General features: G+C 34.8%; 1 protein-coding gene across 1 annotated transcript in view; it reads right to left on the reverse strand.

The window, feature by feature from the left end:
• The window catches only part of LOC145668507 (progranulin-like), a 31,445-nt gene that overhangs the window by 9,101 nt on the left and 5,708 nt on the right, over positions 1 to 16,636 (reverse strand). Inside the window, exons 2-5 of the mRNA XM_081736474.1 lie at positions 13,600 to 13,772; positions 11,354 to 11,458; positions 9,988 to 10,163; positions 1,682 to 1,810 (exon numbers count right to left, since the gene is read on the reverse strand). Of these exons, the coding sequence (XP_081592600.1) occupies positions 1,682 to 1,810; positions 9,988 to 10,163; positions 11,354 to 11,458; positions 13,600 to 13,772 (583 nt within the window). The remainder of the gene's footprint in view (positions 1 to 1,681; positions 1,811 to 9,987; positions 10,164 to 11,353; positions 11,459 to 13,599; positions 13,773 to 16,636) is intronic.

Consider the following 16,636-nt stretch of genomic DNA (forward strand, 5'->3'; position numbering starts at 1 on the left):
ATTGGTTACATGGGTCCCCAATTTGAATTGCATGAGCTCTAGACCTTACACTATGTGATGACTGGCTGTGGTAGTACGTTCCTCAACGACTTTAAGTACAAGGTAAGTGATACGATTCGCAATATTTCGGATAAGCACCATCAAAACGCAACTGAAAGTTTGGCAATAAACCCAAAATTATCAAACGTAAAATTTCAAGTTTACTTTGTATAACAAAATTTATTTCGTTGAAACATACGTCTTACTTTGGAAAGTTGAAAGCTACAAACTTTTATATTCTGCACAACTTTTAAGATGTCTTTTATATGTAATCGTATTTTAGAATACAATGCAAAATTAAAATTACTTATTATTATAATTTTGAAGGTTTAACACTGAACTTAATCATTTTATTTTTTGATCTATACTACCTTAATTAACTGAAATACAGAATGAGAGGGTGTTAGAAATGGTGGGGGAGAAAGGAACAATTTTAGATATTCAGAGGAAGAGAAACTGGTTGGGACATTGGCTAAGGAATTTTATCATGAGGGAAGTGCTGGATGATATGGTGGCAGGAAAGAGAGGGAGGGAGCGAAGGAAACTACAATTAATGTACGATATCAAAACAGAAAAATCGTACGTGAAGACGAAGAGGTTAGCGGAAGACCATGGAGCATGGAAACTTCTTAATTGTAGCAAGTGACCTACCAATAATGGCAGAATATCTATGATGATGATAATTTGTCCCTCAACAGTGGTAATTTGTTAATAGTGTGTAAAAGCTTATCAATATTTAAGGTTGCATACCTTTCCCAACAGTTATAGATTATTCTTATTATTTTACTAAATAACTATGTACGTATGTAGCCCTAATATTCATGCACTAATTTAATTTACTATTTTTTTTTTATAAGATGTTCTGTTTTTTCTTTCTCACTGGTTCAGTGATTACGACGACGTTCTGATTAAGAATCTATCGAAAAGGAAATCTAAAATGCCCATAAAAATGGTTATTAGGAAATTAAGTTAGTGCATTAACATTAGAGCTACATATTGAGGAAGATAAGCGACCCTACAGTATTGATAAAATTGATATGATATTGATAAATTACAACCGTTAAGGCTCAAAAAGCAATGTGAAGATCAAGTTATGAGAAAAGATTTAAGCTATTATATGCTCCTGAGGACGAGTGCCTACGTGTCTTACTAGAAATGTTGGAGGAATGATTGACATGGAATATTACTGGATGAATAATTTTAGGTGTTACCATGTATTCCATACACTTGACAAGGAATTAAAACTATTAATTTAAACTTTATAATTGAAATTCTAAACTAAGATTTTGAGTCTCTTTTTCTTCAGCTAGTGTTCCTTGTAATAAATACACTGACAGTTAAAGTGTGACTGGGCTTTTTCGATAGGTAAGCGGCAAGTTTTACACTAGTTCTAAATGCGTTTAGTTTACTAGAATTTAACGTTTCTTTTCAATATCACGGCTATATAAGACGTGAATCTCCTGCTTAAAAGTAGGATGCGAACCACATATACTGCCACCGAACAAAAGTCCTACTCGCGAAAGTTATCAGTTAGCTATACACGGAGTTACTACTGATTAATACAGCGTTAACGTAAGTACACACAGTACTAGGACATCTGTATACAAAGTAAATTGCTTAGACTAATGAAAATAATACTTACGGACGCAAGCGGACAACAAGCAAATTGGCCTCCTCCGACTGGGCAACACGTATTGTGAAAAGGGCATTGCTGACGACCACCTGGGCACAACATATTTGGGGCTTTCACACGTTGCCTTTCATTCTTTGGCTACAAATAAATAAATAAATAGTTTAAAAAAACGAATAAAAAATAAGCACAATTGAGACTACCATAGGATGATAAAATACTTATCTTGAACTCACTTAAGCATTAGTAATATTAAACTATTAGTATACACATTTCTACAAAATGCTTGTCATTATACTCGGTATATGTTTATTAAGGATTTTTTTTTAGTTAATTCGTAAATTTACATTGATGGTAAATATTTTGTCCTTAAAATAAAAACACTATTGTATTCGTCGACATTAAACATAGCTTTCAAATTCACTCCAAAAAAATCACTTGAACGCTTAATGTACTCCAGTATCATACAATGTTACGTCTTTAGTTACAAAATTCCGAGGATGAGGAATCAACTTATTTTGAATCAGCGCCCATGATCTTAAGGTTTAGGCGGGCTTGAATTTCCGAAATAACAGAATATTATAAATTACTTCTTGTTGCACATGTATATCCTCTCATCTGCAAATTCCCGGCGAAAGCTCATGTGTTTCGGATTCCACATTAATCAGTAAGTCCCGTCTCATACAGCCTCGCTGCTGAAAGGGACGTTAAATTCAACTTTGATCTGCAATGTCCATTCAAAGTTATGTTTGGTGTCAACGAAGTGTAATGACGTTTCTTCTAAGAACAAAAAATTTACCGTTAATTTGAAAATGAAATGAAATGAAATCTTTGAGTTTTACGTCCCACGGTTATGCCGGTTAGGCTAAAGGAGACGGTGATTATGAGAAATGAATGAAATGGTGGAATGAAGAAAGTGGGAGGAAACGGGAGAATCCCGAGAAAACCCACGCACACGGTGTCTGTCCACCACAAAGTTCACTTGGCGGGGGCTGGGATCGAACCCGGGACCCCAAGCACCAGAGGTGAACGCTCTACCACTGAGCCACCGCGGCCCCCAACCGTTAATTTGAATGTACAAATCAGTGTAAAGTAAGAAATAAAATAATAAAAAATACGTACTGAGGATGAGGACAAGTAGTCTCTGAAACGTATACGACTGAGTTAATAATACATGTATTTAAGTGAGTTCTCAAAAAATTAAATGAAAATATTTTAGTTTAACGTCCCACGATTATGTTCTTTAGGCTAAGGAAGACGGATGATTAAGGCAAATGAACGATGATAGAAGAATGGGAGGAATCAGAATGTGGGAAGGAACGATAGTACCTCGAGAAAATCCACCGACTCTATGTTGTATATTGCTAACTTACTTGGTCGGGGGATCAAACCAGACCCCACACACCAGAGGTAATCGCTCTACCACTGAGCCACTGTGCCCCCTGCCCTAAATGTGTTCTCAAGATTAATACTTTGTCATCTTACGATAGGAGGAATATTTGAGAGAAAAGAAAAAAAAAATCTACGATTTATAGAATGTTATGAATCTAGTAAATAAAGTGATGTTGATCTGCAAAGGGACTTCCTTCCTGATATTACGACAAAACCTTTAATTGCAGTACAAGATTCTGACCAGAAGTCTGGTATTGATTTCTCAATACGTAAATTACCCTGACGCGCGACATTATCACTTGTGGTTAGATTTGGACCACAAATAATTTTTTAAACAGTTACTACCATCTTCATAGCCGTCCAAAGCTGCTCTAAAATACAGTATAAGCTTACTTTCTTACTATAAAATACTTCAGACTCATATTCACATTCACATACTTATTATGAGTTAAACTTCCTGTATCTGAAATACAATAAAACACTGGTACCAAACACTAATTATAAACTAACGACATCTTTAATATTTCAGCATTCTGAATGCACTCGAATATAGAAAGTAAACATATACAAGTATCATAACTCGGCCTCCCGTTTTGATTACCGACAACCAACAAATCTAACTTCAATTTTCCTTCTGCAGGACAGTACTTGAATTTTGCATTTAACTTGTTCTTCTTTCAAAGCTTCAAGTTCAAATATCTTTCGGCATTTCTTAGGCCTCTTTATTTCTAAAGATAATTTTCTTTTTTCAGCCTTTTTCTTATCTTTTAGATTCTTTGAGGTGTTCTTCGTATCTTCTGTGAACACAGCTAAAAACAACTCCTCGCCGCTTCTGTGAAATATAAATTTTCCAAACTTACGACATATTTTGAAGCATTTCTATGACTTTCCTTGATTCATTCTAATTTTCCTGACTTTCAAGATCACTGTGAACCCTAAAGCACCATTAAATTTTAACTAACTTTTAATCCAATCCCTCATTCCATCTGCATATTACCAGTTTTCTATACTATATCCTAGTCATTTCGAACTGATCGATGTATAAATGCGCTTGAAAGAAACAGGTATCGCAAAAGCCACAAGTGGAAGTAGAAAATTAGACCCGAAATTTTCAAGTCCCTAAGAAACACAATTGGTCTATTGGATAATCAAAAGATTCAGTGAGACTAGAACAGTCAATCACCGTATCTAGAACTTTCGGCTATTCCTAATTAGGGAAGACTCTGGTTAAAGCAGTAGTGGCTCGAATTTGAAGAAATGCTAGCAGTGATGGTCTACAGTTCAATTGTGCTCATCTGTAACCTTGAGCTGACATCTCACCAGTGGAAAACACAGCTTAAGTAGAAAACGAAGTTGAAAGCCAAATGCTTGCTTGAGCGTTATGCAGTAAATTTCTACAATTAAAAAAAACGTCTATCTTCGCGAGGTTGGCTCTGGAACTCAGTAACAGAGCAGGAACGTGTACGCACGAGCGCATTCAGTAGACAGCAAGCGAGAGTCCGAACAAGCACGAGGCCCATTTGTGATACTAAGCACAAGTAGTAAGTAAAGGATGCTCAACTTCATTGAGATGACAATTCTGAGCTCAAATGTTCTGTGAGTTTGGGTTACCTGAGCCTCACTGAGATTACTAAGTATAAGCCCTTTTGACGATAGTGAAACTTGAACTCAAGAGCCTGAACGAACCACTTCCATCACGGTCATCTGTGCTCTACATTTTTTTTTTTTTTTTTAATTAGATTTTTACCACTGAAAAATCATGAAACTAACGAAACACCAGGATTTAGATTGCAAGCTCACTAAGTGCTCATGCATGAGAACCCAAAAAGATTCATTGTATCTAATAGGGTGTGTCTGTAAAGGGGATTCAAGCATACTAACCTTGAATATATATATATAGGGTGGACAATTTATCTTGATTATCCGCTATAACAGAGAAATCAAAAGAACGTAAAAGCGAAACTTTGCATGAAACAACTATAAGGAGAGGGACATCTTTGCGCGTATTAAACAGAAACATATAACAGTGTTGTCAACCCAATATAAAGTTTTTTTTTTTTTTTTTTTTTTTTTTTTTTAAATTACACTATGTAAGATTATTACTCATTTCAAACGAAAATCTAAAATACCCCTTTTATTGTTCAGCGTTGCAAAGTAAGGGTGTTATGGTATCACAAAGATTGAAGTTTGGAAGCCTCTAACGCACACACAGCACAACAGAAATGCACATCAAAAGTGCTTTAGCGTCGGATACTATGGTCATGTTATGACTTGTTTCGAATGAATAGGAACAAAGTTACCACGGAAGGCTTTATTTCGGGAAAAAAAAAAATGCTTAGATAAGTATCATGTCTAGTTACTTGTATGGTTTGTAATGGATGTATGTTGCCATTTACGGCATTTTGATATCTGAAACCGTTCCGGAGATATAGTAAACAATGCTGAAGTTTGCAACACTGCTTAAATCATGTAATTGCGAGAACATGTTGTAATTACAGCGACTAGAAGTTATTGCTTTAATTATATAAAAGAAAAGGAAAACAACAATCATTTTTAATATTTTCCAGAAATACGCCATTTTCAGCAGTGTTGCGAACTTTATCAGTGTTTCAATCTCTTACAATCTATTTTGTCTTTACTTTCATTGCTGCTTCCAATGATGATATTCAATTTAGGTCATTCCATTTACAAAAACACAACTTTGTCTTGGGTTGGCAACACTGTTCATCTGGCGCTGTTTGTCAATACACGAGCAGATGTCGCCCTTTCTCTAGTTGCTTCGTGCAAAGTTTCGTTTCTCTGTCTCTGAGTTTCTCTGTTATCACGGCTGGAAATTCGAAATTATATTATAATGTGGAAACGCCTTTCATGACTTTGTCGTCAAGTCGGCACGGGTTAACGTTCTCGTAGAGAGCTACTATTTCACAAATGCGTATTTATTGTCACATAGAATACATTTTGGGGGTGTGCGTATCGCATCACGAAATTATCCAAAATAAGGGACACTTATATATAAAATATACAGGGTGGACAATTTATCTTGATTATCCGCTATATCGGAAAAATCAAAAGAGAGAGAAAAGCGAAACTTTGCACGAAGCACCTATAAGGAGGGGGACATCTTCGCATGTATTAAACAGAAATCACAACAGTGTTGCCAATCCAATATAAAGTTATGGCACTACGTAAGAATATTACACATTTCAAATCAACGTGTCAAACGAAAATCTAAAATACCACTTGTATTATTCGGTGTTGCAAACTAAGGATGTTATTGTATCACAAAGATCCAAAGTTTAGAAGCCTCTAACGCACAGACAGTGCAACAGAAATCACATGATAATGCACATCGAAAGTACTTTAGCATTCCATTTACAAAAACACAACTTTGTCTTGGGTTTGCAACACTGTTCATCCGGCGCTGTTTGTCAATACACGAACAGATGTCGCCCTTTCTCTAGTTGCTTTGTGCAAAGTTTCGTTCCTCCGTTATCACGGTTGGAAATTCTAAATTATATTATAATGTGGAAACGTCATTTCATGACTTTGTCGTCAAGTCGGCACGGGTTAACGTTCTCGTAGAGAGCTGCTATTTCACTAATGCGTTTTTATGGTCACATAGAATACATTTGGGGGTTTGCGTATCGCAACACGAAATTACCCAAAATAAGGGACACCCTATATATATATATATATATATATATATATATGAAATCAAAAACTTTTGCCACAGACTACTAGAAAACGCTTTTGGAGCTTACAAAGCAAAAGTGAATTTTCCTACTGGATTCTGCGCCAGCCTAAGTCTACTACGAGTAACTGGTTGAATCGGCCAGACTTAATCTCCGTAACAAATCTGCCTTTTAGAAGCACTGAACTAATTTAACTGTAAATTGTAGTTCATATTTGAGAACATGGCTTGCAGGAAGATACAGTAGTACTGCTTGCCTTAAGCACTATTTAGTGCCGGCAACAATACTTTCCCTTGATAATCACATACAATAAAATTCATGAGTGGCTTTGAATTCAACACCTAGCTAAAGACTAATGGTAAGTATTTAAAATAATTATTAGTGTATCATATACGTCATTATTGTATTTCAATTATGTACTAAGAATAATAAATCTTTACACGTAACAGCAATTCATTAAAAAATAATGTAACTTATACTATGGTAAGACTAGGTACATGATGTAATCTTTCAGTCAATTTTATGTAAATATGAGTGTTTACTTGTTTAGTGCTTGAGAAAAAAAAAAAACTTTCAGAACAGTTTCTTCTGTTTATTGACCTTAATCATATGAGCAACTACGTTACTTCTTCCTATCTTTATTTAGCTCTATGACCTCAATATATCAGCGATAACACTGACCTCAAGAAAAGAAAAAGTTTTCAGTTAATTAAGAAATAAATAATCCCAAGATGATATGTTAGTGTTTATCTACTTGCACTGTAGAATGAGACAAGAACTCGTTTAATCGTAATAAGTTCTAAAATGTTCAGAGATATATCGCTTATATGAAAACTGATTTACAGGGTGAACCTGAAAGATGAACACAAACTCCGGGAGATGATTCATGACATCGAAAGAAGATAAAAAGTCCTCTTGCTAATTGTCGAATTCCGCGTCATGTACGAGTGACAGGGGTGCAAAACTTGGACTCGAAAATCGAATCGTAACAATTGGAAAGGAACAGAAAGATGTACATATCCTTCGGGAGGTGATTCGTAACATCAAAAGAAGACAAAAAGGCCTCTTGCATGTTGACAAATTCCGCATTTTGTACGACTGACAGAGTTGCCACCTTGGAATCGAAACTCGAATCTTGCAAATTGGAAGGGAACAGAAAAATGTGCACAACTGTGACTCCTACCCGAAGCGGAATTCGACAACATGCAAGAGGACTTTTTGTCTTCTTTTGATGTTACGAATCACCTCCCGAAGGATGTCTACATCTTTCTGTTCCTTTCCAATTATCCTTAAAGCCCATCGATTTTCGATTCCAAGTTGGTACCCCGCTCACTCTTACACTACACGGAATTCGGCAATATGCAAGAGGACTTTTTGTCTTCTTTTGATGTCACGAATAACTTCCCGGAGTTTGTGTACATTTTTCAGGTTCACCCTGTATATGTTTCTAATTTTCATGTTCATTCTGTATTTATAGAGTAAGAGATCAGAAATGAATGAAAAAGTTTCCTAGAAAATGTACGTTGCTTCATTCTTATCGATGACAACAGCTAAACAGCATGCTACACATAAAATATTTTTAAGTGACATGGCTTTATTTGAAAGTGTATTAGTTACGAAATAAATAAATGAATAAATTTTCCTACATTCCATAATACTCTACTTACGCACTTTGGAATTAAATCATTTTTTTTATGAAACGCACTGATTTTATTTACAGTTATATTTGACGAAAATAATTTACTTTTTGCTTCCTAGTGTACATTCTTCAAACAAAAGCGCGTGAATTAGAAATCGTTATAGATGTATACATAAAACGCTAGAACTTAGTTTGCTAGTCCTATAGGAACTACTGAAGTTAGAAACTAGTAGAAACATTTTGAGTGGGACGTACTGAATATTTGTGTAACTAACATTTAAATTTTGATATAATTAACAAGTAAAGTCTCGGTCGGAACTGATGAATATTGTATTGTCATTAGAGATAAGCATGCATGTCAAGTTTTAAAAAAAAAATATGATCCGTAGGACAGGGTGAAAAATTTGACTGAAACAGAACAAGGGGAAGTTAGATAAAACTGACCTACAGCACATCATCAATTGTGCCCAAGTAAACGTCTTTTGTTGTTTTGTTTAACTATGAAGTAAGCTAAAAAATTAAAATTGCCACAACACAACGCTATATATATATATATATATATATATATATATATATATATATATATATATATATATATATATAACTCTAGCAGGGTTTTTCTTTCTGAGATTGTTTACAGCTGGGAAATAAATCTTGGTAACATTACATAATGTGCCAATGACTTTAATTATCTTTAAATCACTTTATGTTAATAATATTTAAGTTCTAGAGCGCTTTCTTCCTCAATCTTTAATTGTTTTGTTTTGAGAAAATAATAATAAAAAAAACAAATTTTAAAAAATAAAAATTAAACAAAGCAAAACAATTTAGCATAATTTTAGGGACAATTTTAAAAATGTTAATATAAAATACCCTCATATTGAGTTTGGGCCCCTCCCAAAATAAATTCCTGTGTACGCTACTCGAAATAACCAATTGTCGATGTAAATAGGAAAACTGACTTCTTCACACTCAGGTGTATAATATTCAAAAGAATACTCCGGGCTTTTAATCGATGAGGATTTTGTGAAAATAAAACGAGTCTACCACAGGGAACAGAGTTCCAGGTCTGAATCCAGTAGCAACACCAGAGAGTTTGGTCGCTATTTTTATTCGCAACAACTTAACCAAATGCCTATAGTCAAACATCAAGACGCCCTGGTCTACCACAATTGTCAATATTTGTAAAACTAACTGTAAATATAAAAGCAGTATTCAAAGATTATTTCTATATTAATATAATACACCATCAGCATAACTGAAAAGTACTGAATACATACACCAATTGTACTTAACATTAAATTTCAGAAAAACTATTGTTACAACTACTTTGTATGTAAATTTGTAATGAAAGTCAACAAATCATATTTCACAAGAAAATATATAAGGCATTGGCAAAATATCGATGTAAGGTGTAGATCTGGTAGAAATCTGGTTAATATATCTACATAGCTGCGATCATTGGTAGCCCCAACAAGCTCCGAGAAGATCATACAGGACTTGCATTTAACAATGACTACACTTCACATAATGAAAAGCAAATTTCGCCTATATTGTGACATAATATCAGTACCTGCAATCCCTAAAAAACCTACCTCGACACAATAACCTTCTGAATTGCACGTGCTTCCACTTGGACAGCAATGCTCTCTGTCATCGCAGCACACAGCATCAACTAGAGGACAACAGCCATAAGATGATTCTGATATCAGGCAACAGGTGTACTGATCAGGGCACTGGCTCCTGTCAGGGCACTGCTGATTACCAAGACCTATGAAGAAAACGCAAAACGCATTTTCGTGCTGAGTTACTCATAATTGAAAACAAAATAAAAAACTATATACCGGTACTAAAAAGATTCTTAAGAATACTACATATATAATTAATTACTGGTTTCCTTATGAATGTGTTAATTTCATAGGAGACACTAAATGACATATACATAGTAACAACATGACATTTATAACAGGATTTCTATATAAGTCTTTTAACAACAACATACATATATTTTCTGAAAGGCTCGGTATGTCCATAGCTTATTCACCTAATTAGATGAATTTCAAATAATGGTTGGCTGAATTCCATGCGGATGGAATGCAACTTGGCTGTACGAATCAGGATAAGTATTAATCAAAATTATTCAACTTCGGACTGCGAAGCTGAATTGTGTTGCGAAATTCATATATAAAGCATTTTCCTTAATTAAATCTCCCCATCGAAAGAATCAAGTGTCTACCAAATATGCGAAAAAGACCAATATTATGCATTATTACAAAAACACCTTTTTTTCTTCAGATTTCGGTGACGTGCGAAGGAAGTGAGCCCAAGTCACACCACTGTAAATACATACCTATCCTCCATAATCACCACGAGTTCCCTCGTGGCTATGTGGATTTTGGCGTGGAAGACCAGAGTTCAATTCCGGGCGAGAGATCATGTGGTTCGGCTCCCACGCTCAGATGTAGGTCTACGTCTCAGATAGCCTTGTCACTGAACGGGATGTTGAAACTCAAAACTAACCAACCAATCCATAGTCAACATATATTCTGTAAAACCTACACAGTCATCAATATCATCATATATATTCTGTAAAACCTACATAAGTTAACACTATGGCTGTTCAACAGAACAAACTTATTTACTAACTACAATAGTTTCCAAACTGAACATATGAAGATGGCATGTACACAGTTTAATAATATAGGTTTTAATAGGTTAGAGTACAGCTTCATAGCTGTAAGTTTCAACTCTTTCTATTCAAAAGAGTCTGAAGACACCATTCCTAAAATATGCTAATTCTTAAGGTCTTATAAAACTCTGTACACTATTATCGTAATTCACAGAATAATAGAAACTCATTGTGGTTTTTCTACTTTTTAAATTATTATTTAATTGTTATTTGGTTAAAACTAGAAACTACGGAAGTGATTTTACACACAAAGTTCTGAAATAAATACTTACTAGCATTAGTAAAAGTAAATGGTGTAGCTTCTATTTTCGATTTCATCTCTACCGAATATCCACTTTCATGACTGCATCTGCCTCCAGTGGTATCACACGTCATTCCTATGAGCAGCACAAACAGAAATTCAGCTTTAGAACGCTTCGACTACAAACGTTTTTAAGTTAACTGGGATTAAGGAGTCTATTTCTCTGTATCTTATTATTATTATTGAAAATTTTACAAATAAGCATTTCACAACCAATCTGCATGATATATAGGTGATAACTCTATTGGATTGAAAACGTTCTACAATCAGTTGTCACAATGTAATTTTAAGAGATTTAACAACTATAAATGAATGACAAATAAAAGTTACATTGACCAGTTATCAGTCAGATTGAGAGTTATGCTTTTAAAAGTGTATTCCTCATAATATAACCTATCCTTTGCCTAATTAGTTGATTTTCAATTAAACTGCAATATCCCCTACTGAAAAATGAAATCTTGTTTTACGTCCCACGATTATGCCGGCGAAGCTAAAGGAAACGGTGAATGGTACAATGAAGTGAGAGAACGAGAAACCCCTCGCACACGGTGTTTGTCCACCACAAAGTCCACTTGGCGCGAGCTGAGATCGAATCAGGGACATCACGCATCAGAGATGAATGCTCTACCACTGAGCCACCACGGCACCATATCCTCGATTGAATCATTACGCTAATCTCAGGACAAAATATAGACATTTGCTACGAAAACAAGCTTACAATACGACTGTTAATTATACTAATATTAAAATAGATAATTCTTTCGTTCTGACAGCTAATAAATACTTTATCATTGGAAATAATTTCCAATCTTTATTTACATTCCATTGTTTAATAAATATTACTTTACTCCAGATTTGGGGACAAGGTCTGTTTCCGTGCACTTATGGCCCTCTCTACAAGGTTTGATAAACTGAAATGAAATATTTAGCTTGATGCCCCGCAGTTATGCCTTTTAGATTAAAGGGGACGAATCCTGTTTTGTTTAAAAAAAAATAAAATAAAAAAAACCCTCTACCACCAGGAATCGAACCCAGGACCACGCACTAAAGGCGAACGCGCCAGCCACTACACTAGTGAACAGAGGGCCCTATATCATCAGTCTACTTCTTAATGATTAATTCATATTACATTATGTCTGGAAAGCTATGAATAATATGACATGTAATATAGAAAATTAGTATATAATAAAATGTATTTTTCACAAGAAGAAAGAATGATTTGCTACACACACATCGTCGCATGAGAACCAAGGAACGTAATGCCATCTGTCGTTCTTGTCGATTATCTGTTGTAATGCAGCTAAACAACCATCTTATTAAAAGCACATGTTCCTAAGAAAATAATATTTTTGTCCTCTCGAATGTAAACCTACGAAAATGGAGTTACGTTCCTATGGTTCTCAGGCGACGATATCACAGTTTCGATTATAAGCATTCATTAACATGAGTATTGTAACACTGGTGATGACAGGCCATATTTTGTCGTGTTTCATGTCCTGCAAAAAGGAGGTAGTTAATATAATTGGATTTAGAAATCTGTACATTATAAATCAGCTCCTACTCTTGTATATAACTGAGTTTCTTAGAGTTTGTAAACATTTTCCTTTCATATTTTAATTCATTTATTCTGAATTCAATGCTACATACACGTATATAGAAATCTATGATTAAATAGGCAATAAATTACAAAATGCTTGGTTTATTCTAGATTTTTCTGAAATTTAGTTTTCCAACTAGATAACTAGTATTTCAGGAAGCTATTTTATATAGGCATCTCCCGCATTGTAAGGTCCATCTATTTTACCGTACACGATTCTTCATACGCAGTAATCATACCCAACATGTTACGACCATTTGCATTTTTTCGTGAGTTTTCGTAATTCACAGATCGGAAGAAATGCTTTTGTAAAATATTAGTGGTGACTGACTGTCTGTTTTCGTTTTATTCATTATTTAATATGTTTATACACATTTGGGCCAAGAGTTCAGTTACTGTTGAATTTCTACCTTTATTGGGTATTCAGTTTACCAGGTGAATTTGAAGCAATGAATTCTTGACTGCAAAAATATGTTACCAACTTTTCGTAATTTAACTTATAATTTTCAATGAGAATTCAACATTATCTCTTCCAAAGCTAAGACCTTCTGAAGAAAATACATGTATTTCATTTGATATTGTTTTACTTTAAGTGCATGGATTATTATAAATGCTATTACCTTTCGGGCAGCAATGTACTTTATCATCACAGCAAGTAGCATCTTCATAGGGGCAGCATCCTTCCTCCCCACTTGGAAGAACACAACACGTCATTTTTGACGGACAAACGAACTTTCCACCTGGACATATTGTAGCTACAGCTATCACAGGTAAAATAAGCAAAATATAAAGCCTGTAAATAGAAAAATAACCACAATATTAATATGCGTATATAAATAATAGTTTGATATGAAATGAAGGCAATGTCGAGCTTAACCGTCAGTAGCGAGAGTATTTAAGAGGCCTCATCTCGGCGAAATCAAAATACCGCTAATTTTTCAGTAATTATGTGATATCTTCAAATAGATAAAAGATAATCGAAATGTAGAACAAGAGCGCCCTAGACAATATCCTTTTACATGAGATATCGTTATCAGGACTCACTTATCTGCTTTCGATTTCGAGCCATTTTGAAAATCGGCATGTATTTTCGCGTTTCTAAACGGCTGAAAACGGAAAGCCACTAGGTGACTTGTGATAACGGTACCTCATGCAAAATAATATTGTCTAGGGCGCTCTCGTTCCACATTTCAATTATCTTTTATCTATTCCAAGATATCTCATAATTACTGAAAACTTAGCGGTATTTTAATTTTGCCGGGATAAGGCCTCTTAACAGTAATACAGTGATTTCACCATTGAGTAGCGAACAAACTATTATTAGGTTTCCCAACTACGATATGCATAAAAGTCAGAAGTCTTATAGACCAGCTACGCCCATCCGTCTGTCGACAGGTATAAGAGCGAAAACGGTAAGAGATATCGAGTAGTAGTTTCTTGCAATCGATTCACTGTCCTAAGAATAGTTTCATTCCCTCCGTTAACCTCCGTTTAAACGGGAAGTGCCTGAAATTAGCCATTTACAGTTTCAAAATTTTTCGCTGTATATATATATATATATATATATATATATATATGTATAAACCTAACAGATAATGACAAACGGTTTTTTGCAATCGACTCAGCGCCTCAAGAAAATATACCGTCACCATTCGCAACACCACCAAAATCGAAAGAGGTTGGAATTTACTAGAACTTACGGTTTGAATACAACATAAACGATAAAAGGTATCAAAAAGCGGGTTTTCTTTGCAATCGATTCAGCGTTCATAGAATAGGTTCCATATTATAGGCTAACCTTCTATTCAAACCGGAAGTGGTAATTGATGTCCCTCACTTCCGGTTGCAACAGAGGAATAGAATTAGAGGCGAAACATATTCCATTACAACTGAAAATTCGTAGATTTTCAGCACTTGCGGTTTCAAGTCTAAAAACGCAGTCTTCAAACGTTGAATCTGTGTCGAAAACAGTTTTTCGATATTTCTTTCGATATTCTTTCTACCATTTCTTTCTATTAAGATCAATAATGAAGCCACAAATAGAGATAAAATTTCAACAACTGCTGGTTTCCGTAGAATGTTGCAGGTGATGACGCTGAATCGATTGCAAAAAACGCTTGTTGCTATTTATTACAGTTTCTATTCCATAGCGATGGATGTTGATTTCCACCAATTTTAGTTTGAATAGTATAGGGTTAGCCTACAATACGGAACTTACTTCTGGGACACTTGACCGACCGAAAAAAAAAAAAAAAAAAAACGCTTGTCGCTATATGTTACCATTTTTGTTACATGGCGATCAAACTTAAAAATCGAAAACTGTTGATTTCCAACTCTTCTGGTTTAAAAAGAAAGTGGTTGACATTTATCATACTTCCGGTTTCACTATTGATTTTAATAGAGCAAAAACGATAAGGAATATTGAAAAACGGTTTTTGACACAAATTCAGCGTCCCAAGAACGAGTTATGTCTCGACTTCTATATGCCTGTTGAAACCCCAAGTGGTGAAAATCTACGAATTTTCAGTTATAACGGAAAGAGTTTATTTGATGTGGATTCAGTACCAAGAATATGTTTCACCTCTGATTTTATTTCTCTATTACAACCGGAAGTGATAGACATCATTACAACTTCCGGTTTAAATGTTAAATCTACATACAGTAAGAGACCGCGATTAATGGGTTGTTGATATGAACTCAGCTTTCGAAAAACAGGTTCTATCTTTCTTCTTATTCGTCTATTATAACCAGCAGTTTCACAATGTAAAACGAAACTCACTTGTTTATTTCATTCATTCATTAATTGTGCGTGGGTCCGTGGTTCGATTCCAGTCGTGCTAAATGAGCTTTGTGGTGGACAAACACAGCGTTCGCGGGTTTTTTCGGGATTTTCCCATTTCCTCTCATTTTATTCATTCCACCATTGCATTTATTTCTCATTATCACCGTTTCCTTTAGTCAACATGGAACAACCATCGGAGGTAAAACTCGAAAATTTCATTTTTAAACGCTAATGTTGTAGAATTATTATTAAAGGCAATGCGTAACGCCTCTAAAGCTCGTACTCTGTTAGCTACTTCCATTTTTCCTAGACGTACTTGCATGAGGGGATTTTGAGTTATGATCCACGAGGAAGTGTTGAGTGAAGCTACGCACAGAGCGCGAACTTCCCTTGAAATTCACGAAAATAATGCTAACTAACATTTAGTTCAACTTCAAGGTATCAAATACGCTACTCAAAATCTTGGTCGTTGTGAATGTGAATGCCTTTAAATTAAGGGACAATTTAGTTCAAGTGTAAAACTCACTATCAATTTTCTATACACTTCTTCTCATTACAAATCCTAACAAACCATCTCATGCCATAAAATGCGAGTTCTTACGTGCTACGTGTTAAAATAACAAAAACTATTTTCGGTACCTGTACTTTTTAAAAACACAAGTGATTTGCACAACATAGCTATATACTTATAAATACGTTTGTGATGCCCGTACCGTTTTCAATACATTTGTACTCATACGTCTAGTGGAAATCGTTTGCACTATAACAAAGAAAATATTCGTTCAAGAATTTTGATTCTGAACAAACACGAGACTGCCTATTATTCTGCCAGTTTTAAATAAATGTTTATTTCGGCTGACCTTCACTAATAACCT

Source organism: Thermobia domestica, chromosome 13 (genome assembly GCF_964235325.1).
Source record: "Thermobia domestica chromosome 13, izTheDome1.hap1.1, whole genome shotgun sequence".
NCBI lineage: Eukaryota > Metazoa > Arthropoda > Insecta > Zygentoma > Lepismatidae > Thermobia > Thermobia domestica.